At 44.4% G+C, this 27,661-nt stretch overlaps 1 protein-coding gene and 1 non-coding gene across 2 annotated transcripts; both read left to right on the forward strand.

The window, feature by feature from the left end:
- Positions 1 to 11,375: 11,375 nt before the first annotated feature.
- LOC124037658 (elongation factor 2) lies at positions 11,376 to 25,917 on the forward strand. The gene is made up of 13 exons (XM_046352591.1): positions 11,376 to 11,528; positions 16,351 to 16,565; positions 16,673 to 16,854; positions 17,113 to 17,324; positions 17,513 to 17,691; positions 19,817 to 19,922; positions 20,221 to 20,473; positions 20,571 to 20,766; positions 20,960 to 21,326; positions 22,958 to 23,311; positions 23,499 to 23,681; positions 23,952 to 24,084; positions 24,225 to 25,917. The coding sequence occupies exons 1-13, from the start codon at positions 11,526 to 11,528 to the stop codon at positions 24,416 to 24,418; spliced, it is 2,577 nt and encodes an 858-aa protein (XP_046208547.1). The 5' UTR covers positions 11,376 to 11,525; the 3' UTR covers positions 24,419 to 25,917.
- LOC124038843 lies at positions 20,051 to 20,119 on the forward strand. The gene has a single exon (XR_006839446.1). It is a non-coding gene; the product is annotated as a small nucleolar RNA SNORD37 (small nucleolar RNA).
- Positions 25,918 to 27,661: the final 1,744 nt, after the last annotated feature.

The raw sequence follows: 27,661 nt of genomic DNA on the forward strand, positions 1-27,661 counted from the left end.
AAAGTTTAAACTCCAACACAGCACACCCAGGGCTGTCATCCCATTGGCCAGTTTGTAAAGATTTGATTGCCAGGGAAAGACTGACAACTAAGGAAAGTCTGTCTGCCTAGAAAATAACCTTCATGGATGAATAGATCAGAGTTTATACTTTCCTATCCTCTTGTTGTGTTTGATAGCAGATTGACAGCGAATGAGGGTAACCTTTGACACAGTTTCTGTGTGAAGTTAGTTAATTCATACGGTATAGAGATGCTCTTTATGGCCTGTCAATGAGAGCTTGATTGAACATCCTTGTAGTGGCTTCCTTTCCTCTTTACCATAGCCACTGCCCAAGCCTGAAGTGGGGTTGTTTGGTACGCATACAGTCCACACTCAAGGTTTCCAAACGGCCAAACATTCAATGACATCCAGGGATATGGTGCAACAATTTTTTAAATTCTTCTTATATCTAACAAAGAAATTATTCTCCAATCAACTTAAAGCATAGAATACTTGATATGGAAAATACATAACATGACCTGTCTGTATGTATGTTCAAAAAACTATACCGTTCCCGCATCTAGCAAGGACTCCCTCCCCCGAAGGCCCAATTTCCTGCCTTTATCCTAACACACTTACCACAATACAATGAATGGGCAAGAGGGGGCCAAAAACTGAATTACACTAACAAATTAATATATCTCAATCAGGTAAATATAAATCATAAAGGTACGTACCTAATATTTCAGTATGTTCAGTATTTTATACAAATATGTCCAAATCGGCTCTAACATCCTTCATTAGCAAACAGTTCTGAGCATATAAAAGTAATCAATGCACTATATGATAAGATGTATCCATTTGAAACAATCCCCATGAAAATGAAATACTGCTTTAATAACCTAATCATTATTTGTTCATACAAATAACTGATTTAAATCGATCAATTCATTCAAGTCTGACCAGAAAAAAAAACTCTCAAAATGACCCCCCAAAAATATGTAGATCTCCAGGAAGTTGTTCTTTCTGCATTTGGAAGGCTCCACCTGTTGTCATTACTGGGATTCAGTTGGGCTTATGACTAAGTCCTAGGACTGCAGCATAGGCATAAATCAATAACAAACAACCTATGGGGATATTTTGATGTGTCCTCTTTTCTAAAATACATTCAAACGTGTTCCCATTTTAGTTGCAGTAAAGACATATGCAAAGATCCCAGACTGGAATGGTGGCTCTGCATGGAAAATAGAAAAAGGAATGAACTGACACTCTCAGTGTTTTAATGTGCAAGACAATCTATTAAAATCTCACTTTGTCAAATTCCAAAACTGATTTGTCTGTTTCTGTTCTCAAAATATATATCAGAAGGCCTTATGAATGTCATTAAAAAGTTGGTAGATTATTTTGGCAAGGCTATTAGTCTGAACATCTCGATAGTGACAGAGCTATTTCTCCAACGTCAATATGCTAATAAAGCACATACAGTAGAGAAGCTATGCACCATTTATTCATATTTCTCATAAAACAGATTACATTTAATTGTTCTCCTATCAGACACTATTTCTCTTCCGTCTCGTGTGAGCTGTCAACGTCTTCATTTTCTATTATGTCCAAAAAGCCTGACCCTTTATCTCTCCTTACCCACTGTATCACTTACAATATCTGTCACTCTTTCCTTTCGTCTGTCACTGTCCTGCGAGCTGTGTCTTCAATTTGCAATTAGATCACTGCCAATAACCATGACGGTCTTCATATTGTGGCAGCATTACATAATCATTATTGCTCCTCTATCTGATGGGGAATGGGTCCAAAGGGTAAAACCCTGTTCTTAGCCTGCAAGTTCCACTTGCACATTGTTACAACATCTGAAAAGCAATATAGCTATGACTACTCTCAGACTCTGGGGCTTTGGGATTACCCTCATGAATATAACCTGACGTAACCGGTCATTGCTCCTACAAGCTACGAGCAAACGTTCACGTGTTGTTTGTTTAAAGCATTCATCCAATTGCTACAATACAGTCTTTGCAAAAATGACAAGACAAGTAACTGAGTCAAAAGCAACTGTGAGTGTGAGTCAAAAGCAAGTGGATGTTAAATTGGCTGGATGTAAAGGACCGAACGACACTGTTAATGAGCAGAAATGGAGATCAAGAAAATGAGCGTTGAGCATCTGTTTGGTCCGAATGATACTTGGAAAAAAAAGAGAGCACTTTACAGACTGAGTCAGAGCAGATTACTGGTTATTCTCTTGGTCACTCTGAATGGTTTTGAACAGTCTTGGTCTATGCACAAGCATAATCAGTCTGCGTTCAACTTCTCGCCCAATCAGCAGAAGTCAAATCAAATCAAATGTATTTATAAAGCCCTTCTTAAATCAGCTGATATCTCAAAGTGCTGTACAGAAACCCAGCCTAAAACCCCAAACAGCAAGCAATGCAGGTTTAGAAGCACTGTGGCAAGGAAAAACTCCCTAGAAAGGCCAAAAGGAACCTAAAGAGGAACCAGGCTATGAGGGGTGGCCAGTCTTCTTCTGGCTGTGCCAGGTGGAGATTACAACAGAACATGGTCAAGATGTTAAAATGTTCATAGATGACCAGCAGGGTCAAATAATAATAAATAATAATAATCACAGTGGTTGTCGAGGGTGCAACAGGTCAGCACCTCAGGAGTAAATGTCATTTAGCTTTTCATAGCTAAATTCAGAGTATCTCTACCGCTCCTGCTGTCTCTAGAGAGTTGAAAACAGCAGGTCTGGGACAGGTAGCACATCCGGTGAACAGGTCAGGGTTCCATAGCCGCAGGCAGAATAGTAGAAACTGGAGCAGCAGCACAAGCAGGTGGACTGAGGACAGCAAGGAGTCATCAGGCCAGGTAGTCCTGAGGCATGGTCCTAGGCCTCAGGTCCTCCGAGAGAGAGAAAGAAAGAAATAATTAGAGAGAGCATACTTATATTCACACAGGACACCGGATAAGACAGGAGAAATACTCCAAGTATAACAGACTGACACTAGCCCCCCAATACATAAATTACTGCAGCATAAATACTGGAGGCTGAGACAGGAGGGGTCGGGAGACACTGTGGCCCCATCCGACGATACCCCCGGACAGGGCCAAACAGGCAGGATACAACCCCACCCACTTTGCCAAAGGACAGCCCCCCACACCACTAGAGGGATATCTTCAACCACCAACTTACCATCCTGAGACAAGGCCAAGTATAGCAACCTAAGGGGAAGGGGGGTGCCAACCCAAACAGGAAGATCACGTCAGTGACTCAACCCACCCAAGTGACGCACCCCTCCTAGGGACGGCATGGAAGAGCACCAGTAAGCCAGTGACTCAGCCCCTGAAATAGGGTTAGAGGTAGAGAATCCCAGTGGAGAGAGGGGAACCGACCAGGCAGAGACAGCAAGGGCAGTTCGTTACTCCAGTGCTTTTCCGTTCACCTTCCCACTCCTGGGCCAGACTACACTCAATCATAGGACCTACTGAAGAGATTAGTCTTCAATAAAGACTTAAAAGTTGAGACCGAGTCTGTGTCTCTCACATGAGTTGGCAGACAATTCCATAAAAATGGAGCTCTATAGGAGAAAGCCCTGCCTCCAGCTGTTTGCTTAGAAATTCTAGGGACAGTTAGGAGGCCTGCGTCTTGTCCAATACACAATGTGGAATTTCAATCACATACAATGTTTTGAATATCAGCGTGATGCACGCCTCATCATATTGACCAGATGTCTCCATCTCAGTGAAAGTAAATCTAAAAGTATTCAAAAGTTTGTCTGGATTTAGGCTGTTTCAAAATAAAATAAACAATTTTTTACATTATAGAATAAGAGTGAAACCGTGAAAAAACAGATATGGAATCATGTAATAACCAAAAAGGTGTTAAACAATTTCAAATATATATTTGCCTTGATGACAGCTTTGCACACTCTTTGCATTCTCTCAACCAGCTTCATGAGGTAGTCACCTGGAATGCTTTTTCAACAATCTTGAAGGAGTTCCCACATATGCTGAGCACTTGTTGGCTGCTTTTCCCTCATTCTGCCTTGCAACTCATCCCAAACCATCTCAATTGGGTTGAGGTCGGGTGACTGTGGAGGCCAGGTCATTTGATGTAGCACTTCATCCCTCTCCTTCTTGGTCAAATAGCCCTTACACAGCCTGGAGGTTTGTTTTGGGTCATTGTCCTGTTGAAAAACAAATAATAGTCCAACTAAGCGCAAACCAGATGGGATGGCGAATCTCTGCAGAATGATGTGGTAGCCATGCTGGTTAAGTGTGCCTTGAATTCTACATAAATCACTGACAGTGTCACCAGCAAAGCACCCCCACACCATAACACCTCATCCTCCATGCTTCACAGTGGGAACCACACATGCGGAGGTCATCCGTTTACCAACTCTGCGTCTCACAAAGACACGGCGGTTGGAACCAAAAATCTCAAATTTGGACTCATCAGACCATGGGACAGATTTCTGTCATGCAGGTGAAAGAGGACCCAAAAGCGACTTAACAGAAACAGAGTTTATTCAAGTCCAAACAGGGAATAACAGAAATCCTCTAGTCTGTAGAGGGGAATAACAGGAGAAGCGGCCACAGACTGCAGGTCGCACTCGGGTAGGCAGGCCGTAGTTGACAGAGACACCTGCTCACACGCAGCATCTGATGAAGGCAAAAACACGACAGGACAGGGCGATACACAATCACAGCAAAAACACGACAGGACAGGGCGAAACGCAATCACAGCATGGTGAATACTAAACAAGGAACCGACGGGACAGGAACGGAACACAAAGGAATAAATAGGGACTCTAATCAGGGGAAAGGATCGGGAACAGGTGTGGGAAGACTAAATGATGATTAGATAGGAACAGCTGGGAGCAGGAACGGAACGATAGAGAGAAGAGAGAGCGAGAGAGTGAGAGAGGGAGGGGGAGAGAGAGGGATAGAAAGAGGGAAAGAACCAAATAAGACCAGCAGAGGGAAACGAATAGAATGGGGAGCACAGGGACAAGACATGATAATAAATGACAAACATGACAGTACCCCCCACTCACCGAGCAAAAGGAGGAATCCTGGCGGCAACGGAGGAAATCATCGATGAGTGAACGGTCCAGCACGTCCCGAGACGGAACCCAACTCCTCTCCTCAGACCGTAACCCTCCCAATCCACTAAGTATTGGTGACCCCGTCCCCGAGAACGCATGTCCATGATCTTATGTACCTTGTAAATAGGTGCCCTCGACAAGGACGGGAGGGGGGAGGGAAGACGAACGGGGGTGCGAAGAAAGGGCTTAACACAGGAGACATGGAAGACAGGATGGACGCTCGCGAAGCAGTCGCACAGCGACAGGATTGACGACCTGGGAGACACGGAACGGACCAATGAACCAGGCAACTTACAGAAGCTGTCGTAAGAGGAAGGTTGCAGTGGAAAGCCACACTCTCTGGCCGCAACAATACCTTGGACTCTTAATCCTGCGTTTATTGGCGGCTCTCACCGTCTGTGCCCTGTAACGGCAAAGTGCAGACCTCACCCTCCTCCAGGTGCGCTCACAACGTTGGACAAACGCTGAGCGGAGGGAACGCTGGACTCCAAGCTGGGATGAGAACAGAGGAGGCTGGTAACCCAGACTCTCTGAAACGGAGATAACCCGGTAGCAGACGAAGGAAGCGAATTGAGCGTATTCTGCCCAGGGAGCTGTTCTGCCCAAGACGCAGGGTTTCTGAAAGAAAGGCTGCGTAGTATGCGACCAATCGTCTGATTGGCCCTCTCTGCTTGACCGTTAGACTGGGGATGAAACCCGGAAGAGAGACTGAGGACGCACCAATCAAACGACAGAACTCCCTCCAAAACTGTGACGTGAATTGCGGGCCTCTGTCTGAAACGGCGTCTAACGGGAGGCCATGAATTCTGAATACATTCTCAATAATGATTTGTGCCGTCTCCTTAGCGGAAGGAAGTTTAGCGAGGGGAATGAAAATGTGCCGCCTTAGAGAACCTATCGACAACCGTCAGAATCACAGTCTTCCCGCAGACAAAGGCAGACCGGTAATGAAGTCTAAGGCAATGTGAGACCATGGTCGAGAAGGAATGGGAGCGGTCTGAGACGAATTACCCGACTTAGTCTGCGCGCAGTCCGAACAAGCAGCCACGAAACTGTCACGCTCCTGAGTCGGCCACCAAAAGCGCTGGCGAAAGACCAAGAGTGCCTCGAACACCGGGATGACCAGCTAACTTGGCAGAGTGAGCCCACTGAAGAACAGCCAGACGAGTGGAAACAGGAACGAAAAGGAGGTTACTAGGACAAGCGCGCGGCGACGCAGTGTGCGTGAGTGCTTGCTTAACCTGTCTTTCAATTCCCCAGACTGTTAACCCGACAACACGCCCATAAGGAAGAATCCCCTCGGGATCAGTAGAAGCCACAGAAGAACTAAACAGACGGGATAAGGCATCAGGCTTGGTGTTCTTGCTACCCGGACGGTTCACAAACTCAAACGAGCGAAAAACAACGCCCAACGAGCTTGACATTAAGTCGTTTGGCAGAACGGATGTACTCAAGACTTATGGTCTGTCCAAACGACAAAAGGAACGGTCGCCCCTCCATGTCGCCATTCGCCTAGGGCTATGGCGATTCATTACCCACATCATAGAGATGGCGACAGGCGATGAGAAAAATAAGCGCAAGGATGAACCATCCAGACTGGAAGCGCTGGGATAGAATGGCATCCCACGCCTACCTCTGAAGGGAACCTCAGACAATGAATTGTCTAGTGACGTCAGGAGTAACGAGGATAGGAGCGGACGTAAAACGTTCTTTTAGAAGATCAAAAGCTCCCTGTTAAAACACGTCTTGACAGAAGTAAGAGCTGTGAGAGGGGCAGCAACTGACCGAAATTACGAATGAAACGCCGATAGAAATTAGCGAAACCTAAAAGCGCTGCAACTCGACACGTGACCTTGGAACGGGCCAATCACTGACAGCTTGACCTTAGCGGAATCCATCTGAATGCCTTCAGCGGAAATAACGGAACCGAGAAAAGTAACGGAGGAGACATGAAAAGAGCACTTCTCAGCCTTTACGTAGAGACAATTCTTTCAAAAGGCGCTGTAGAACACGCCGAACGTGCTGAACATGAATCTCGAGTGACGGAGAAAAAATCAGGATATCGTCAAGATAGACAAAAACAAAAATGTTCAGCATGTCTTCAGAACATCATTAACTAATGCCTGAAAACAGCTGGCGCATTGGCGAGACCGAACGGCAGAACCCGGTACTTTAAAATTAACGGAGTGTTAAACGCTGTTTTCCACTCAGTCCCCTCTCTGATGCGCACGAGATGGTAAGCGTAAGGTCCAACTTAGTAAAGCACCTGGCTCCCTTCTCGAAGGCTGATGACATAAGGGGAAGCGGATAACTTGTTATGTCATTCAGCCCTCGATAACCGTCCTTCTTCTTAACAAAAAGAACCCCGCCCCGGCCGGAGAAGAAGAAGGCACTATGGTACCGGCGGCCAAGAGACACAGACAAATAATCCTCGAGAGCCTTACGTCTATAGTCTACCTTGGTCCCCGGAAGGAGATCAATACACAATCATACGACCGGTGAGGAGGAAGGGAGTTGGCTCGGGACCGACTGAAGACCGTGCGCAGATCATGATATTCCTCCGGCACTCCTGTCAAATGCCAGGTTCCTCCTGAGAAGTAGGGACAGAAGAAACGGGAGGGATGGCAGACATTAAACACTTCACCAAGAAACGTTCCAGGATAGGATAGAATTACTAGACCTTAATAGAAGGATTATGACATACTAGCAGGATGACCCAAAACCAGGTCTCAAAATCAAAAAAGAAATAGTCTCACTGTGGTTACCAGAATACTGTGTCTCAAATCTGATACTGGTGACTACCATCTAAGTGGGCGTAGGCCAACTCTCTGAAAGGAATGTCATTTTCCGAACCCATGCTTCGTCCATGAAACAACTTCATCCACTACATGTAGCTCCAGCGTGATGGACCGACAAAGTAGTACAGGATTTTGATGGAGAGACTTGAGTGTTGCGCTCACCTGTAGCCCTCCGCTTACAGATGAGCTCTGGCTTTTACTGGACATGAATTAACAAAATGTTAGAGGCACAGGCGGTTGGTGATCCTCCGTTCCCTCTCCTTAGTCGAGATGCGAATCCCTCCCAGCTGCATGGGCTCAGTCTCAAAGCCAGAGGAGGGAGATGGTTGCGATTTGATGCGAGCTCTCTTCCACGAGCCCGGTGACGAAGATCTACCCGTGTTCTATGCGGATGGCGAAATCAAAGAGTCCACATCTGAAGGAACCTCCCGGGAGAGAATCTCATCCTTAACCACTGCGTGGAGTCCTCCAGAAAACGAGCGAGCAGCGCCGGCCTTCCACTCACTAGAGGCAGCAAGAGTGCGAAACTCAATAGAATGTTATGGACCGTTCACCTTAAGGAAGCCAGGGCCCTAGAAGCCTCCCCACCAAAAACTGAACGGTCAAAAACCCGAATCATCCTCTTTAAAGTTCTGGAACTTGTTAGAGCAATCTTGCCTCCCAGATAGCTGTTTCTCGAGCCCGGCCAGTAAGAGTGAAATGACATGAGTATGTGTTGGAAGAGAACACAAACACTGCGTGAGAAAGGAGCACTCAGTGGGCTGCCCGGAGTAGCAAGGTGGGTTATTAACCCTAGGTTCTGGAGGCTCAGGCCAGGAAGTAACAGGTGGCACGAGACGTATCTGGAACTGTCCAAAACCTGAGCGGCCAGGTTCTCCACGGCATGGCGAGCAGCAGACAATTCCTGCTCGTGTCTGCCGAGCATGGCTCCTTGGATCTCGACGGCAGTGTAACAAGTCGCTGGGTCCATTCCTTGGTCGGTTCCTTCTGTCATGCAGGTGAAAGAGGACCCAAAAGCGACTTAACAGAAACAGAGTTTATTCAAGTCCAAACAGGGAATAACAGAAATCCTCTAGTCTGTAGAGGGGAATAACAGGAGAAGCGGCCACAGACTGCAGGTCGCTTCTAGGCGCAGGCAAAGAGACACCTGCTCACACGCAGCATCTGATGAAGGCAAAAAACACGAAGGACAGGGCGATACACAATCACAGCAAAAACACGACAGGACAGGGCGAAACGCAATCACAGCATGGTGAATACTAAACAAGGAACCGACGGGACAGGAACGGAACACAAAGGAATAAATAGGGACTCTAATCAGGGGAAAGGATCGGGAACATGGGGAAGACTAAATGATGATTAGGGGAATAGGAACAGCTGGGAGCAGGAACGGAACGATTGAGAGAGGGAGGGGGAGAGAGAGGGATAGAAAGAGGGAAAGAACCAAATAAGACCAGCAGAGGGAAACGAATAGAATGGGGAGCACAGGGACAAGACATGATAATAAATGACAAACATGACAGATTTCCACCGGTCTAATGTCCATTGCTCTTGTTTCTTGGACTAAGCAAGTCTCTTCTTATTATTATTGGTGTCCTTTAGTAGTGGTTTCTTTGCAGCAATTCAACCACGAAGGCCTGATTTATGCAGTCTCCTCTGAACAGTTTATGTCTGTTACTTGAACTGTGTAGCATTTACTTGGGCTGCAATCTGAGGTGCAGTTAATTCCTGATTTCTGAGGCTGGTAACTCTAATGAACTTACCCTCTGCAGCATAGGTAACTCTGGGTCTTCCTTTTCTGTGGCGGTCCTCATGAAAACCAGTTTCATAATAGCCCTTGATGGTTTTTGTGACTGCAATTGAAGAAACTTTCAAAGTTCTTGAAATTTTCCAGATGGACTGACCTTCATGTCTTAAAATAATGATGGACTCTCATTTCTCTTTGCTTTTCTGAGCTGTTCTTGCCATAATATGGACTTGGTATTTTACCTATCTTCTGTATACCAACCCTGCCTTGTCACAACACAACTGATTGGCTCAAACGCATTAAGAAGGAAATACATTTTACGAATTAATTTTTAACAAGGCACACCTATTAATTGAAATGCATTCCAGGTGACTACCTCATGAAGCTGGTTGAGAGAATTCCATGAGTGTGCAAAGCTGTCATCAAGGTAAAGGGTGGCTACTTTGAAGAATCTCAAATATAAAATCTATTTTGATTTGTTTAAACACTTTTTTTTGCATGATTCCATATGTTTTATTTCATAGTGTTGATGTCTTCACTAGTATTCTACAATGTAGAAAATATTTAAAAAATAAAGAAAAACCCTTGAATGAGTAGGTGTGTCCAAACGTTTGACTGGTATTGTATGTCAAGCTCCTTAAACAGCTCTAACAATGGCACGCGACCTTTTGCCCTATAATGGCCTTTTGGGTATGGAACAGGACATTCTGTTGTATAAATCTATGTTTTACTGTACTATCTTTAGATAATACCTTAGGTAACACCAGTGTTTTATGGCACTTCAGGTTGAGCGTTAGAATGTAGTTGGAACTCACTAGTGATGCAGGAGGTCTGAACTCAGCACAGAGGCACCACCTGCTGGATGACTTGAACAAGTGACGTGGCAACTGGCCGACCTTCACTGTGGGAGTGCAATATTAACAAGACATTGTTTGAATTAAAGCAAAGCCATTTTTCCATAGATTTCACACACTGTTGTGTGGCACTTCAGGTTGAGAGTTAGAATGTAGTTGGAACTCGCTTGTGATGCAGAATGAGGTCTGAACTCAGCAAAGAGGCACCACCAGCTGGATGACTTGACTTTTCACTTTACATGGGATATTTCATCAAATTCAAATTGTGTACTCTAATCTATCGCTTCCATTTTATCTGCATTAGAGCTACCCTAACATGCCGGCCTCAATGCAAAATGAATGGGAAAGATATTTGATTTAAAATCCAATGTAAATATTTTTCTTTGTGATTGAGGTCAAAACAAATAGAAGTACATTTTCTTTGGGTATAATTTACATGGCTAAACATACTTGAGATTCCACTACACCTATAAGATACTGCCGAACTACTCAACTATATATTGCTAAAGTAACTGTAGTTCAACAATTTCTGAAGTTCTGACTACAAGGTCAGGTCAGGTCGTAGACCAACCATCCCGTCAGATGGCACTGTTATTCGTTTCACGTCATAAACGGCTGGTTGGGCTAGTCAGGTAGGGCGAGGGAAGATGTGTGCAGTGAAACGTCTATTGTTGTACCTGGGTGTGGCGCGTAAGGAACCCTCTAGCGATGACTGTTTGACGTTAATTCAGCCTAATTTTGTAGAAGTATAATTATACGTCAATGCTTGTAGGCCATTGCCCACCCGTGTAAAATGCTACACATGGTCATCAGAGAAAGTGTTTGTTTCTTCTGTCACTAAATGCCAAAACAACGCACGTCTCTGTCTCAGTAGACTGTGCGTCAAGACTTTGCGTCCTTACGCAGCATGAGCAGTATAAAACCGTGCCTGTTGACGTAAACACTCTCTTCCCTGCCTATGCCCTCGAGAGGTGGGCAGTGTAAAATTTTGTGCCTCTTTTTCCACGAAGCGAATCCTTAACCATCCGTCAAAATGGTGAGTTGAATAAGTATTTTCGTTTTGGGAATAGTAGAATCATGTGTTCTGCTACTTCAGTCATAACATTAAAGTGTAAAATGTCTGACACTAAGGAGATAGATGGTATGTGGTTACTTGGGCTTTGAACAAAATGGCACCCAATTTGTGTGAACAGACCCCTTTCTGCACAGTAGTGCAGACACCCAAATGGTCCCAACTATGCCAGTTTTCACCCTGTTTGATGATGCCCCATGCCAGAGGCCACCTTTACCTGTAACGTCCTTTAAAATGAGGTTCTAGCATGAATCTAAGTGTTGAAGTGCCGGTCAGTGGCTTTGATCCCTTAGAGGTCGATTGTCATGTCTTGCACTTCTAGTATTGGTCCCATATCCAGTGACGCAAACGTTAAGAGCTAACGCTGTATGTGTTATGTTTACAACGTGTTTGTCCGAGGTTTGCTTGTTAACTGGCCAAGCGTTCGTTTATTAACCTATGTTCAGGATGCCGGCATGTCATAAAAGCTAGCTGTGTGTATACGTGGCCTATTCAGGCTGGCTGTCAAAGCGTCGTCTCTTGGCAATAATTCATGTCTTGTTTTTTTTTATAACCTTTATTTAACTAGGCAAGTCAGTTTAAGAACACATTCGTATTTACAATGACGGTCTACCCTTAATGGCTATGCTCTCAAGTTTAAATCTGTTCGGTTTACTATTCAGAAACAGCTGGTGTTTTGTCTATATGACTCGCTATCCCGCTACTTGGTGGTATTAAATGGCAGCCATGTGTAATAAGCCGACGTTTATATTTTTCTACCGATTGCATCGAGGCCTACTTTTGTCTGATCGTTCACCGGTTACGTAGATTTCTAAGGTATAAACTGGGTCGTCGAGCCCTGAATGCTGATTGGCTGACACGCGTTATATCAACAGATTGGGTGGGGTACTCAATTGTGATACTTGTGTGAAAGTAAAGATACCTTAAATAAAATTACTAAAGTGAAATTAACCCAATAAAATACTACTTGAGAAAGTCTAAAGGTATCAGATTTTGAATGTACCTAAGTGCAGTGGTGGGAGAAATACTAAATTGTCATACTTGAGGGAAAGTAAACGCTATACAAAAATGTGCTTATATTTAGCAAACCAGGGGCACACTCGACACTCATACATAATTTATAAAGGCAGCATTTCTGTTTAGTGAGTCCACCAGATCTGAGGCAGTAGGGATGACCAGGGACATTATCTTGATGCGTGTATGAATTTGGGCTTTTTCCTGTACTGCTAAGCATTCAAATTGTGAATAGTACTTTTTGCTGTCAGGTAAAATGTATGGAGTAAAAAGTACATAATTTACTTTAGGAATGTAGTGAAGTTAAAGTAGTCCAAAATATAAATGGTAAAGTACAGATACCCCAAAAAACGACTTAAGTAGTTCTTTAAAGCATTTTACCTAGGTACTTGACACCACTGTATATCAGGCCGAATACCATGGGTATGACTAAACATTTATTTTTACTGGTCTACTTATGTTGGTTACCTCGGGTTTGTGATATGGCCAATATACCACGGCCATGGGCTGTGTCCAGGCACTCTGCGTTTTGTCATGCATAACAAACAGCCCATAGCTGTGGTATATTGGCCATATACCACACCACCTCAGGCCTAATTGCTTAATTAACTTAGTAGCACACTCGAGAGCCAACTTTTGTGATGGCTAGTCAAATTTTCCACCCGGTGCACCTTGCTGACATATATGCACCATTTACGGCAGTTTACTGTTTTTGGTTGCCTAGCATTGAATGATTTAAAGCATGAAGTTGGCCAAAAAAGCTCTGTCAGCTAACCAGCAAGTATACTCGTTACTGTCTGCATGCCCAGGCCCCAGTGTATCAGTTTTCAGTGCGTCATCTGTTCTAATGCATTCAACGGTTTATAGCCATGCAGAATCAGTCATTCTAATATCTTTTGTTAGACCTCCCTACATAATGGGTTTATACAATGGGTGGGTCTAATCCTGAATGCTGATTGGTTAAAACCACCTTGCAGCCGGTGTCTATTCCACAAGTTACCACCTGCTAAATCAATTGCTTTAAAAGGGCCTATTTACTGTTCCATATCAGCCCAGCCAGGCAATTTATAAACATGATCTCCACTATAAAAAGCATCTAGACATTCTCACATTTCTTTTGGACTAACATTGTTTTCAACTGCGGAAATTTGTATAAACCTGTTTCAATATTCAAATTAGATCTCCAGGTGTCCCATAGTAATGAACGTGTCGGGATGAGACGGGCAGGCAGCGTTTCCCAGCCAGTCGAAATCACAAATCAGCTGTAATCATTTTTATGGAAATATACAACTAAACGTAGAAACATAAAATGAAATTAAGTGCTAGTTTGCACTCTTTCCGGCTTGTTTGAAGTGATTGTTAGCTGTGTTGACTGGCTTTTCTGAACTGATATCGCAGGCGAAAGCCTGAGAAATCAAATCAGGAAGTGATTTGAAAAATCTGCGTCCCTATTGAGCAGTGAATGGGCTATCAACCAGATTCCTTTTTCTACGTATTCCCCAAGGTGTCTACAGCATTTTGACATATTCTTCAACACAAAGGCTCGAAACTGAGTGTAAACTGCTACATTGTGTAAGTGTCCGGCTGAGGGCTCTCAGAGTAATTCTTGCGTAATAGACGGGGGTGGCTATTTTTCCTCCCGGTCTTACTGAAAATACAGCTGTCCCGGTTGATATATTATCGAATAGATATTTGAAAAATACCTTGAGGGTTGATTATAAACCACGTTTGCCATGTTTCTGTCGATATTATGGAGTTAATTTGGAATATTTTTCGGAGTTGTCGTGACCGCAATTTCCCGTCGAATTCTCAGCTAAACGTGAAGAACTAACGGAGTTATTTCGGCTACAAAAATACATTCTGGGAAAAAGGGAACATTTGCTATCTAACTAGGTGTCTCGTGAGTGGAAACATCCAAAGCTCTTCAAAGGTAAACTATTTCATTTGATTGCTTTTCTGATTTTCGTGACCAGGTTGCCTGCTGCTAGCTAGGCTATCGATAAACTTACACAAATGCTTGTCTTGCTTTGGCTGTAAAGCATGATTTCAAAATCTGAGATGACAAGGTGATTAACAAAAGGCTAAACTGTGTTTCACTGTGTTTCATGAATATTTTCTAGGAAAGATTTTTGTTGTCCGTTGCGTTATGCTAATGAATGTAGTTGATGACAACGCTCCGGGATGGGTAGAGCCAAGAGGTTTTAAACATTCATGAAAATACAAGTGTCTTACATCGTTTAAAAGCTTAACTTCTTGTTAATCCAGCCGCTTTGTCAGATTTCAAAAAGGCTTTATGACGAAGGCATACCATGCGATTATTTTAAGACAGCACCCCGCATACAATAGCATTAAACATTTTCCAAACAAGCAGAGGTGTCACGAAAGTCGGAAATGACGATAAAATAAATCACTTACCTTTGAAGCTCTTCCTGTTTGCAATCCCAAGGGTCCCAGCTACAAAACAAACGGTCCTTTTGTTTGATAAAGTCCATTATATCCCAAAAAAGTTGGTTACGTTGGCGCGCTTGACTCAGTAATCCACTGGTTTCCTTTGTTCAAAATGCATATAAATGAATTCTGAACGTTACCAATAGACTTTGTCCAAACAAGTCAAACAACATTTCAAATCATTTCCACAGGTACCCTGATATGTAAATAAACCATCAAATATAAGACTGAGAATAGTATGTTCATTACCGGAGATAAATAACTAAGTGCGAACTGTCATCCACGCATGCCACAATACTACAGCCAAAATGGGAGCCACTTAGAAAAACTACAAATTCTGGCTCCTTTTTTTTTTTTTTTTTTTTACTACCCGGAAACTCTTTCTAAAGACTGACATCTACTGGAAGCCCTAGGAACTGCAATCTGGGAGGTATTCAGTTGATATTCCCATAGACAGCCATTTCGATGAGTGAGCTCAAAAAAATGTATATTTTCCGTATGGATTCTCCTTGGGTTTTCGCCTGCCATATCAGTTCTGTTATACTCAGACATTATATTAACAGTTTGGTAACTTTATAATGTTTTCTATCCAATACTACCAATTATATACATATCCTAGCTTCTGGGCCTGAGTACCAGGCACTTTACTTTGGGCACCTCAGTCATCCAAACTTCCAAGTACTGCCCCCTAGCCCAACGAAGTTCAGGCAGTTATTCAGTTAAATATTACATTTACATTTTCATAACTCTTTCACAACACAGTGTGCACTACACAACTACCAGGCCTATTACGGTAGGCCTGCTGCGTGCAGCAGAAACTGAGCATATATTTTCCACAATCCTGTCCAATGATACTCCTCTCTTAGTAGTGTCTGCTCTGATCAACATTTTGGGAGTTGAGACATTAAAAGGGTATTGTTAAAGGTTTAATCTCTATTACAGTAAAATACTATTTTGGTGTCCGTATGACTGATTTTTATGTTGGATCAAACCTCAAATGTAAATGGTGTGAAACTGCTTGTTAAAGGGGACGAGAAAACGGAGATAGAAATGAACCTTTGACTTTTGTGATACAGGCATTTGGAACATTGCGTAAAACGTACATTTGAAATAATTTTATATAGCCCGGCCCTAGGTTGTAGCCATCAAATGTATTAGCAAACTTATTTCATTTAACTTCACATTTCCCAAGTATAGTCTACTTGTCTCAATGAGCGACGTTAGCAAAATGCCTGTGGTGAGTGATCGGTATGGTTGACGTCTAATTTTCAGTTTATCATCACAGCTCTACATTAATAATCTCCCCCCCCCCCCCTCTCTGTAGGTGAACTTTACCGTAGACCAAATCCGTGCCATCATGGACAAGAAGTCCAACATCCGTAACATGTCTGTGATTGCGCACGTCGACCATGGTAAGTCCACCCTGACAGACTCACTAGTGTCGAAGGCTGGTATCATCGCAGGATCCCGTGCTGGAGAGACCCGTTTCACCGACACACGAAAGGACGAGCAGGAGCGCTGCATTACCATCAAGTCAACGTGAGTGTCCCCCTGGCCGATTGCCTATTAACATTTCTTCTGACTGGGCAGAAGTAGGAGAGGTTTTGGCTGGCAGTTGAGTGGACTAACACTTTCTTCCACTGCAGTGCCATCTCCATGTACTACGAACTCTCTGAGAATGACATGGCCTTCATCAAGCAGTGCAAAGATGGCGTTGGGTTTCTCATCAACCTGATTGACTCTCCAGGCCACGTTGACTTCTCCTCTGAGGTCACAGCCGCTCTCCGTGTCACTGATGGAGCCCTGGTTGTTGTGGACTGCGTGTCAGGTAAGGACGTCTTGCGCCCTAGTTATGTCGGAGACGATCATGCTTTCATTTCTGTAAAAAATGATGGCATGTTCTATACTTTTTGTGAACAAGTATTTCTTTATTTTCAGACATCTGTCATACAGGATGTCATATTGATGCTAGGTTCCATGATTACGAGGTATATTATAAAAAGGAGTAGGAGTCAGTCAACAAACCAATCCATTTGTTCTCAACATTTTCTTAGCTCACTATCTGCTCTTGTCCGTCCCTACCCAGGTGTGTGTGTGCAGACAGAGACCGTGCTCAGGCAGGCCATTGCTGAGCGTATCAAGCCCGTGCTGATGATGAACAAGATGGACCGGGCCCTACTTGAGCTGCAGCTGGAGCCAGAAGATCTGTTCCAGACCTTCCAGCGCATCGTGGAGAATGTCAACGTGATCATTGCCACTTACGGAGAGGATGAGAGTGGTCCCATGGGCGCTATCATGGTAAGTTACTTATGTTGGCTGTACAATGCCTTGTCAGAAATTGTTGACATTTCACCTGTGAAATTGTGGCATTGTTCCAGTTCTGTTTCTGTTTACATGATTATTGAAAGTGTTTCTCTGGAAATGGAGTTCTAGTTTCTTGGCTTGGTATCAACCCTGCCCTAGTAGTAACAACTATTCTCTTACAGATTGACCCGGTCATTGGAACTGTTGGCTTTGGGTCAGGACTCCACGGATGGGCCTTCACCCTGAAGCAGTTTGCTGAAATGTACGTGATGAAGTTTGCTGCCAAGGGTGATGCACAACTAGGGCCTGCAGAGCGCTGCAAGAAGGTGGAGGACATGATGAAGAAGCTGTGGGGTGAAAGGTGAGGGACCCGTCACTGTCAACCTTGTAATCATCTGCCACATTTTCCTGAACTAGCTCCTGCCAGATTGCCTGGTACATGTCAAGCCTTGTCAGTTTGCAGTGTAGTTAACATTCTGTTAAAAATCGCGCAACATTTCAGCGCCCTGCTGCTCATGCCAGGAATATAGTATATGCATATGATTAGTATGCGTGGATAGGAAACACTCAGACGTTTATAAAACTGGTTAAATCACGGCTGTGACTATAACAGAACGTGCGTTTCATCGAAAAGCGCAGGAAAATCTGATCACTGAAAATGGGAAAATATATACATCCGCCACTTCAACCTATTGTTAAAGGCGAACCACATTAAATTGGGCTGAGGTTGCAATACCTACAGCTTCCACACGATGTCAACAGTCTTGTCATTTGCCTAGGCTTTGTTTCTTGGTCAAACGAAGAAGAGACTAGCCATTTGTTCAGGTCTCCGACTGGATATTTTGGTTGAGATTTACCCGGACATTATTTCCAGGCGTACCCCATATAGAATATACATCACCTCGTGGTCAATTTGATCGCTTATTAACGTGTACTAATACCTACTTTTGTAATGCAACTTTATTTCGACGTGTTTTGTGAAAGTTTATCGTCGACTTTTTTAATTAAAAAAATGCCGTTACGTTATAAGACGCTATTTTTTTCAGTTTATCAGTCTTCGTAGATCGATATATAGGCTATATATGGACCGATTTAATCGAAAAAAAGACCCAATAGTGATTATGGGACATCTAGGAGTGCCAACAAAGATGGTCAAAGGTAATGAATGTTTTATATTTTATTTGTGCGGTTTGTGTAGCGCAGACTATGCTAATTATTTTGTTTATGTCCCCTGCGGGTCTTTTGAGGTGTTGCATGCTATCAGATAATAGCTTCTCATGCTTTCGCCGAAAAGCATTTTAAAAATCTGACTTGTTGCCTGGATTCACAACGAGTGTAGCTTTAATTCAATACCCTGCATGTGTATTTTAATGAACGTTTGAGTTTTAACTAGTACTATTAGCATTTAGCATAGTGCATTTGCATTTCCAGATGTCTAGATGGGACGCCTGCGTGTCAGGTAGGAGCAAGAGGTTAACCTCTAGGGGGTGTGGGACGCTACTGCCCCACCTGGCCAACATTCAGTGAAATTGCAGTGTGCCAAATTCAAAAACAAATACTCATTATAAAAATGTATGAAACATGCAAGTGTTATAGATGGGTTTAAATATTAACTTGTTGTTAATCCAACCACTGTCAGATTTCAAAAAGACTTTACGGCGAAAGCAAACCATGCGATTATCTGAGAACAGCGCCCAGCAGACAAATCATTGCAGTTAGCAGACAAAAAGAGGAGTAACAAAAGTCAGAAATAGCGTTAAAATGTATCACTTATTACACAAATGTTTGTTTTGTTCGATAAAGTCCCTCTTTATATTCAAAAACCTCTGTTTTGTTGGTGTGTTTTGTTCAGTAATACATTGGAACAAAGAGCGGTCACAACAGACAGACGAAAAATCAATAAAGTACCATAAAAGTTCTTGAAACATGTCGAACGATGTTTAATCAATCCGTGTTGTTTTTGTCATGAATAATCGATCATATTTCAACCGGACAAAAGCTTCGTCAATAGAAAAGGAGAAACAAAAAAGGCGGGCTCCCGGCCACGCGCTGGACTCGTGTCTGGAAATTTCCATTGTCCACTCATTAAAAGTGCTGTTTATCCCCAATTTCAGAGTTAAAGCCTGAAACAATCCATAAAGACGGGGCCACATGTTGTGGAAGGCATAGAGATCGTGAACTGCATCATAAGTCTTTGTATGGTGCATAGGCTTTCAATGGAAAAGAGACTTTTCAAAATAATAGCACTTCCTGGATGGAGTTCTCAGGTTTTCGCCTGCCATATCTGTTATGTAATACTAAGACATTATTTTAACAGTTTTGGAAACTTTAAGCGTGTTCTATCCAAATCTACCAATTATATGCATATCCTAGCTTCTGGACCTGACTGGCAGGCAGTTTACTTTGGGCACGCTTTTCATCCAAAATTCAGAATGCTTCCCCCTACCCTAGTGAGGTTAAATGGTGATATCTTTTTCCCCCTTCAGGTTTTTCGACCCAGCCACTGGCAAGTTCAGCAAGTCTGCCAACGGACCTGATGGAAAGAAGCTCCCCCGTACTTTTTCTCAGCTCGTCCTAGACCCCATCTTCAAGGTGAGTGGAGACATGACTTTAACAATGTTTAGCATTAGGTCAGGTGAGGGGATACATACTAGCCATGTACCGATAAGATCTGACCAGGAAAGTGCATTTCGTATTGTGCCTTTTAGCGCTTCATGCCTATGAATGATGACTTAATACATTCTTCACTTTGACCTGATTGTCCAGTGATGTTAAACTGCAGTCTGACGCATGGCAAAGGCAATTCTATAGTTACCTCTCCCCATATGAGCCATCTGTATTTTATTGTATGGTCCACCCATTTTACGTTTAACTGCTGTTTCTGCTATAGGTGTTTGACGCCATCATGAACTTCAAGAAGGAGGAGACTGCCAAGTTGATAGAGAAGCTGGACATCAAGCTGGACAATGAGGACAAGGAGAAGGAGGGCAAGCCCTTGCTGAAGGCTGTGATGCGTCGCTGGCTGCCAGCCGGAGAGGCCCTGCTCCAGATGATCACCATCCACCTGCCCTCCCCCGTCACGGCCCAGAAGTACCGTTGTGAGCTGCTCTATGAAGGACCTGGTGACGATGAAGCTGCCATGGGTAAGAGTACAACCGCTCTTCTTTCCTTCATCTTCACTCATCTGGAAACATGGATAGTACCATATACCGGTCTGTTAACCCAACTGTCTCCTCTAAGGTATCAAGAACTGCGACCCCAAGGCTCCCTTGATGATGTACATCTCCAAGATGGTGCCCACCACCGACAAGGGTCGCTTCTACGCCTTTGGCCGAGTCTTCTCTGGCTGCGTGTCTTCTGGCCAAAAGGTGCGCATTATGGGACCAAACTTCACCCCTGGAAAGAAAGAGGACCTCTACCTCAAACCAATTCAGAGGTTGGTACTCTGGAACGCTACACTTCTAATGACCATATTTTGTCATTTGTCTCTCACAATCCATGAAAACCATGTAAATCTGTGACCATCCAGTAAGCACAAGGCGCATGCATGGGAGTAGCACATTTTAAATGCTGTATAAGCTCTTGCCCAGTGTTGAATAGTTGACTGACTCTCCCCTGTTCCTCATTAGGACCATTCTGATGATGGGACGTTACATTGAGCCCATCGAGGACGTGCCTTGCGGCAACATTGTTGGTCTGGTTGGAGTAGACCAGTACCTGGTGAAGACCGGGACCATCACTACCTTCGAGCAGGCCCACAACATGAGGGTGATGAAATTCAGTGTCAGCCCTGTGGTGAGAGTGGCTGTGGAGGCCAAGAACCCTGCTGACCTACCTAAGCTGGTGGAGGGCCTGAAGCGTCTAGCCAAGTCTGACCCCATGGTGCAATGTATCATCGAGGAGTCTGGAGAGCACATTATCGCTGGAGCCGGTGAGCTGCATCTGGAGATCTGCCTCAAGGATCTGGAGGAGGACCATGCCTGCATTCCACTGAAGGTACACTAGTCCTCCATGCCTTGTTACATGTAGGGCTTTCACATGATCCCTTCTAAACTCAGCAAAAAAAGAAATGTCCCTTTTCAGGACCCTGTCTTTCAAAGATAATTTTTAATTTGACCTTTTTAACCAGACTAGTCAGTTAAGAACATATTCTTATTTTCAATGACGGCCTGGGAACAGTGGGTTAACTGCCTGTTCAGGGGCAGAACGACAGATTTGTACCATGTCAGCTCGGGGGTTTGAACTCGCAACCTTCCGGTTACTAGTCCAACGCTCTAACCACTAGCCTACGCTGCCCCCCCAAATAACTTCACAGATATTCATTGTAAAGGGGTGAAACACTTTCCAATGCTTGTTCAACGAACCATAAACATTTAATGAACATGCAACTGTGGAACTGTCGTTAAGACACTACCAGCTTAGACGGTAGGCAATTAAGGTCACAGTTAGGAAAACTTAGGACACTAAAGAGTCCTTTCTACTGACCCAGGGTCCCTGCTCATCTACATGAACATGCCTTAGCCTTGCTGCAAGGAGGCATGAGGACTGCAGATGTGGCCAGGGCAATAAATTGCAATGTCTGTACTGTGAGAGCCTAAGACTGCGCTACAGGGAGACTGGATGGACAGCTGATCGCAGTGGCAGACATGTAACATCTGCACAGGATCGGTACATCTGAACATCATACCTGCGGGACAGGTACAGGATGGCAACAACAACTGCCCGAGTTACACCAGGAACGCACAATCCCTCCATCAGTGCTCCGACTGTCCGCAATAGGCTGAGAGAGGCTGGACTGAGGGCTTGTAAGGCAGGTCCTAACCAGACGTCGCCTATTGGCACAAACCCACCGTCGCTGGACCAGACAGGTCTGGCAAAAAGTGCTCTTCACTGACGAGTCAAGGTTTTGTCTCACCAGGCATGATGATCGGATTCACATTTATCTCTGAAGGAATGAGCGTTACACAGAGGCCTGTACTCTGGAGCAGGATCGATTTGGAGGTGGAGGGTCCGTCATGGTCTGGGGCAGTGTCACATCATTGGACTGAGCTTGTCATTGCAGGCAATCGCAACACTGTGCATTACAGGGAAGACTACCTCCTTGCCGCCAGCCATACTGCTTGTTCTGTGCGTGATTTCCTGCAAGGCAGAAATGTCAGTGTTCTGCCATGGCCAGCAACGAGCCCGGTTCTCAATCCCATTGAACACGTCTGGGACCTGTTGGATCGGAGGGTGAGGGCTAGGGCCATTCCCCCCCAGAAATGTCTGGGAACTTGCAGGTGCATTGGAAGAGTGGGGTAACAGCTCATGGCAAGAACTGGCAAATATGGTGCAGTCCATGAGGAGGAGATGCACTGCAGTGCTTAATGCAGCTGGTGGCCACACCAGATACTGACTGTTTTGACTTGATTATTCCATTTGTTAGTCACATGTCTGTGGAACTTGTTCAGTTTGTCAGTTGTTGAATCTTCATACAAATATTTACACGTTTGCTGAAAATAAACACTGTTGACAGTGAGAGGACGTTTCTTTTTTTGCTGAGTTTACAATGGTGTTATGTTACAGGCGGTGTTATCCTAATCCTGATGTATTTAATAATTAAACACCCCCTCCACTCTCCCACATAGAAATCCGACCCGGTGGTTTCCTACAGGGAGACTGTGTCTGAGGAGTCTGACCAGATGTGCCTGTCCAAGTCCCCCAACAAACACAACCGTCTGTACATGAAAGCCCGTCCCTTCCCCGACGGCCTGGCTGAGGACATCGAAAAGGGTGACGTCAGTGCCAGACAGGAACTGAAGGTCCGTGCCCGTTTCCTGGCCGACAAGTACGAGTGGGATGTGTCTGAGGCCCGTAAGATCTGGTGCTTCGGCCCCGACGGTACCGGCCCCAACCTGCTGATGGACGTGACCAAGGGAGTCCAGTACCTGAACGAGATCAAGGACAGCGTGGTGGCTGGCTTCCAGTGGGCTGTCAAGGAGGTAAGCAAGACTCGTGGATGTAATTTTTCCTACTTTGTTCGTCACTTTAAAACAAGCATACCATCATTCAAAGAGGCACAATTTTGTGTTGGGGAATACGCCACGGGTAGTTTTCTGAGAATGTAGATTTGTCACGCAAACTGAAGTGCTTGTATCAATAACTTAAACATTAATATTTTGTTTCCAGGGTGCCCTGTGCGAGGAGAATATGCGTGCTGTCCGCTTTGACGTCCATGATGTGACCCTCCACACAGATGCTATCCACCGGGGTGGTGGTCAGATCATTCCCACAGCCCGCAGAGTGCTATATGCATGCCAGCTTACAGCTCAGCCAAGACTCATGGAGCCTGTCTACCTGGTGGAGATTCAGGTATGCCTACAATTGGCATTTAAAATGTTTCATTAAATGTTTGGTTTCAACAAGGACTATGTCTGATGTGAAATCATGCACCACACTGAACAAGTGATGGCTAAATCCATAAAACACAATAGGATACTTGACTAGAAATGAGCTCATCTCCAAGATAATGGAAGTTGACTAGAAAAATGCTACATCCTTGAACAGCATAGCTTTCTTGGACAGGTTGGCGTTAACCATCGAATTCAATGGTGTTAACCTTGTTTCCCCCTCTCCCTGCAGTGTCCTGAGCAGGTGGTGGGAGGCATCTATGGTGTGCTGAACAGGAAGCGCGGTCATGTTTTCGAGGAGTCCCAGGTCATGGGGACCCCCATGTTCATCGTCAAGGCTTACCTGCCTGTCAACGAGTCCTTCGGTGAGTGACCCACCAAGTGCAGTCCACTTTTCCCTTATCGGATATGCACTTATCAGGGCTAGACAATTCCCTGAGTTGTAGTAAATGTGTATTGTATAAAACAAATTTGATATATGCTAATACCTGTGTTCCTTCTCAAGGTTTCACAGCAGACCTGCGTTCCAACACCGGTGGCCAGGCCTTCCCCCAGTGTGTGTTTGACCACTGGCAGATCCTCCAGGGAGATCCCCAGGACTCATCCACCAAGATTTCCCAGATTGTGGCTGACACACGTAAACGCAAGGGGCTCAAGGAGGGAATTCCTGCATTGGATAACTACCTGGACAAATTGTAAAAGGCTACCCTCTCATTCCCCCCCACCCCAACACAGACCAGAACTGTACAGATCACCATGGGCACAAACATTTTCCATAAGGAAAGCAAAGACCTTATCAAGATAAACAATTAGGAAGAATTGTAAACATAAATTAAATAAAAATGGAAAATATAAACTGGTTCGACATTCTTTGGAGAGGGTTGTAAGGACCGGACATTTGTGTGCGGACTGCTGTTGCGATTACCGGTAACACAGGTGGATCGATATATATACACATTTCATACACTTGAGTATACAAAACATGAAGAACACCCACTCTTTCCATGGCTCTGACCAGGTGAAAACTATGATCCCTTATTGATGTCACTTAATAATCGACTTCAATCTGCTGCTCACAAGTGGAGCAGCAGATTGATGTCACTTAATGATCGACTTCAATCCCCTGCTCCCAAGTGGCGCAGCGGTCTAAGGCACTGCATCTCAGTGCTAGAGGTGTGAATACAGACCCTGGTTCCATTCCAGGCTGTATCACAACCGGCCGTGATTGGGAGTCCCATAGGGCTGTGCACAATTTGCCAGGGTAGGCAGTCATTGTAAATAAGAATTTGTTCTTAACTGACTTGCCTGGTTAAATAATTGGAGAAGACTAGTTAAAGAATGATTTTTAAGTCTTGAGATATGGGTAAGACAAAATATATAACTGCCTTTGAAAGGAGTGTGGTAATTCCAGGTGTACTGGTTTATCAAGAATTGCAGCGCTGCTGGGTTTTTCCATAAGTTACGTGTGTATCAAGAATGGTCCACCATCTAAAGGACATCAGCCAACTTGACAACTGGAAGTGTTAGTCCACATGGGCCAGCATCCCTGTGGAAAGCTTTCCGCATCTTGTAGTCATTCCCTGATAATTGAGTGTTCTGAAGGTGTGGGGTGCACAACTCAAAATTAGGAAGACGTTCCTGAATGTTTGGTATACTACACTGAACAAAAATATAAAAGCAACATACAATTAAATATTTTGCTGAGTTATAGTTCCTATAATATCGGTCAACTTTAAATAAATGAATTAGTCCTTAATCTATGGATTTCACATGACTGGGAATATCGATATGCATCTGTCATTCAGATTCCTTTATTTTTTAAAAGGTAAGCGTGGATCAGAAAACAAGTTAGTATCTGGTGTGCCCATTTGCTTCATGCAGCTTGACATCTCAATCATGGACACTCTACAGTTGCTATGCGTGATGTATTGTCTCTACCTTGCCTTTGTGCTGTTGTCTGCCCAATATTTGTACCATATTTGCATGTGGTGTTTCTATCATGTGTTGTCTTAGGTCTCTTTATGTGGTGTCTGTGTTTTGTCCTATATATAAATGTTTTTATTTTCCTATGCATAGACATGCTCTGCTTCCCCCTAAACCAAGGTTCTGGAATGATCAACCAGTGCTTTAGTTTTGTTTTACATGCCAGTCGATATGAATAGATTGCTCAAAAAAATAAAGGGAACACTTAAACAACACAATGTAACTAAGTCAATCACACTTCTGTGAAATCAAACTGTCTACTTAGGAAGCAACACTGATTGACAATGTCACATGCTGTTGTGCAAATGGAATAGACAACAGGTGGAAATTATAGGCAATTAGCAAGACACCCCCAATAAAGGAGTGGTTCTGCAGGTGGGGACCACAGACCACTTCTCAGTTCCTCTGCTTCCTGACTGACGTTTTGGTCACTTTTTTGAATGCTGGTGGTGCTTTCACTAGTGGTAGCATGAGACTGAGTCTACAACCCACAAGTGGCTCAGGTAGTGCAGCTCATCCAGGATGGCACATCAATGCGAGCTGTGGCAAGAAGGTTTGCTGTGTCTGTCGGCGTAGTGTCCAGAGCATGGAGGCGCTACCAGGAGACAGGCCAGTACATCAGGAGACGGGGAGGGCAGCAGGACCGCTACCTCCGCCTTTGTGCAAGGAGGAGCACTGCCGGAGCCCTGCAAAATGACCTCCAGCAGGCCACAAATGTGCATGTGTCTGCTCAAACGGCCAGAAACCGACTCCATGAGGGTGGTATGAGGTGGGGGTTGTGCTTACAGCCCAACACCGTGCAGGACGTTTGGCATTTGCCAGAGAACACCAAGATTGGCAAATTCGCCACTGGCGCCCTGTGCTCTTTACAGATGAAAGCAGTTTCACACTGAGCACATGTGACAGTCTGGAGACGCCGTGGAGAATGTTCTGCCTGCAACGTCCTCCAGCATGACCGGTTTGGCGGTAGGTCAGTCATGGTGTGGGGTAGCATTTCTTTGGGGGGCCGCACAGCCCTCCATGTGCTCGCCAGAGGTAGCCTGACAGCCATTCGGTACCGAGATGAGATCCTCAGACCCCTTGTGAGACCGTATGCTGGTGTGGTTGGACCTGGGTTCCTCCTAATGCAAGACAATGCTAGACCTCATGTGGCTGGAGTGTGTCAGCAGTTCCTGCAAGAGGAAGGCATTGATGCTATGGACTGGCCCGCCCGTTCCCCAGACCTGAATCCAATTGAGCACATCTGGGACATCATGTCTCGCTCCATCCACCAACGCCACATTGCCACACAGACTGTCCAGGAGTTGGCGGATGTTTTAGTCCAGGTCTGGGAGGAGATCCCTCAGGAGACCATCCACCACCTCATCAGGAACATGCCCAGGCGTTGTAGGGAGGTCATACAGGCATGTGGAGGCCACACACACTACTGAGCCTCATTTTGACTTGTTTTAAGGACATTACATCAAAGTTGGATCAGCCTGTAGTGTGGTTTTCCACTTTAATTTTGAGCGTAGCCTAGTGGTTAGAGCATTGGACTAGTAACCAGAAGGTTGCGAGTTCAAACCCCCCGAGCTGACAAGGTACAAATCTGTCATTCTGCCCCTGAACAGGCAGTTAACCCACTGTTCCCAGGCCGTCATTGAAAATAAGAATGTGTTCTTAACTGACTTGCCTGGTTAAATAAAGGTAAAATTTTAAAAAAATATAAAAAAATCCAGACCTCCATGGGTTAATCAATTTGATTTCCATTTATAATTTCTGTTGTCAGCACATTCAGCTATGTAAAGAAAAAAAAGTATTTAATAGGAATATTTCATTCATTCAGATCTAGGGATGTGTTATTTTAGTGTTCCCTTTATTTTTTTGAGCAGTGTATAACTAACTGCCAGAGAAGGCCTAAAATGCCACAAGACAATCAGTGACTGTAGCATCATGTTTTGTAGAAAAATGTATGGTTTG

The sequence above is a fragment of the Oncorhynchus gorbuscha genome, linkage group LG06 (assembly GCF_021184085.1).
Source record: "Oncorhynchus gorbuscha isolate QuinsamMale2020 ecotype Even-year linkage group LG06, OgorEven_v1.0, whole genome shotgun sequence".
In the NCBI taxonomy this organism is placed as follows: Eukaryota; Metazoa; Chordata; class Actinopteri; order Salmoniformes; family Salmonidae; genus Oncorhynchus; species Oncorhynchus gorbuscha.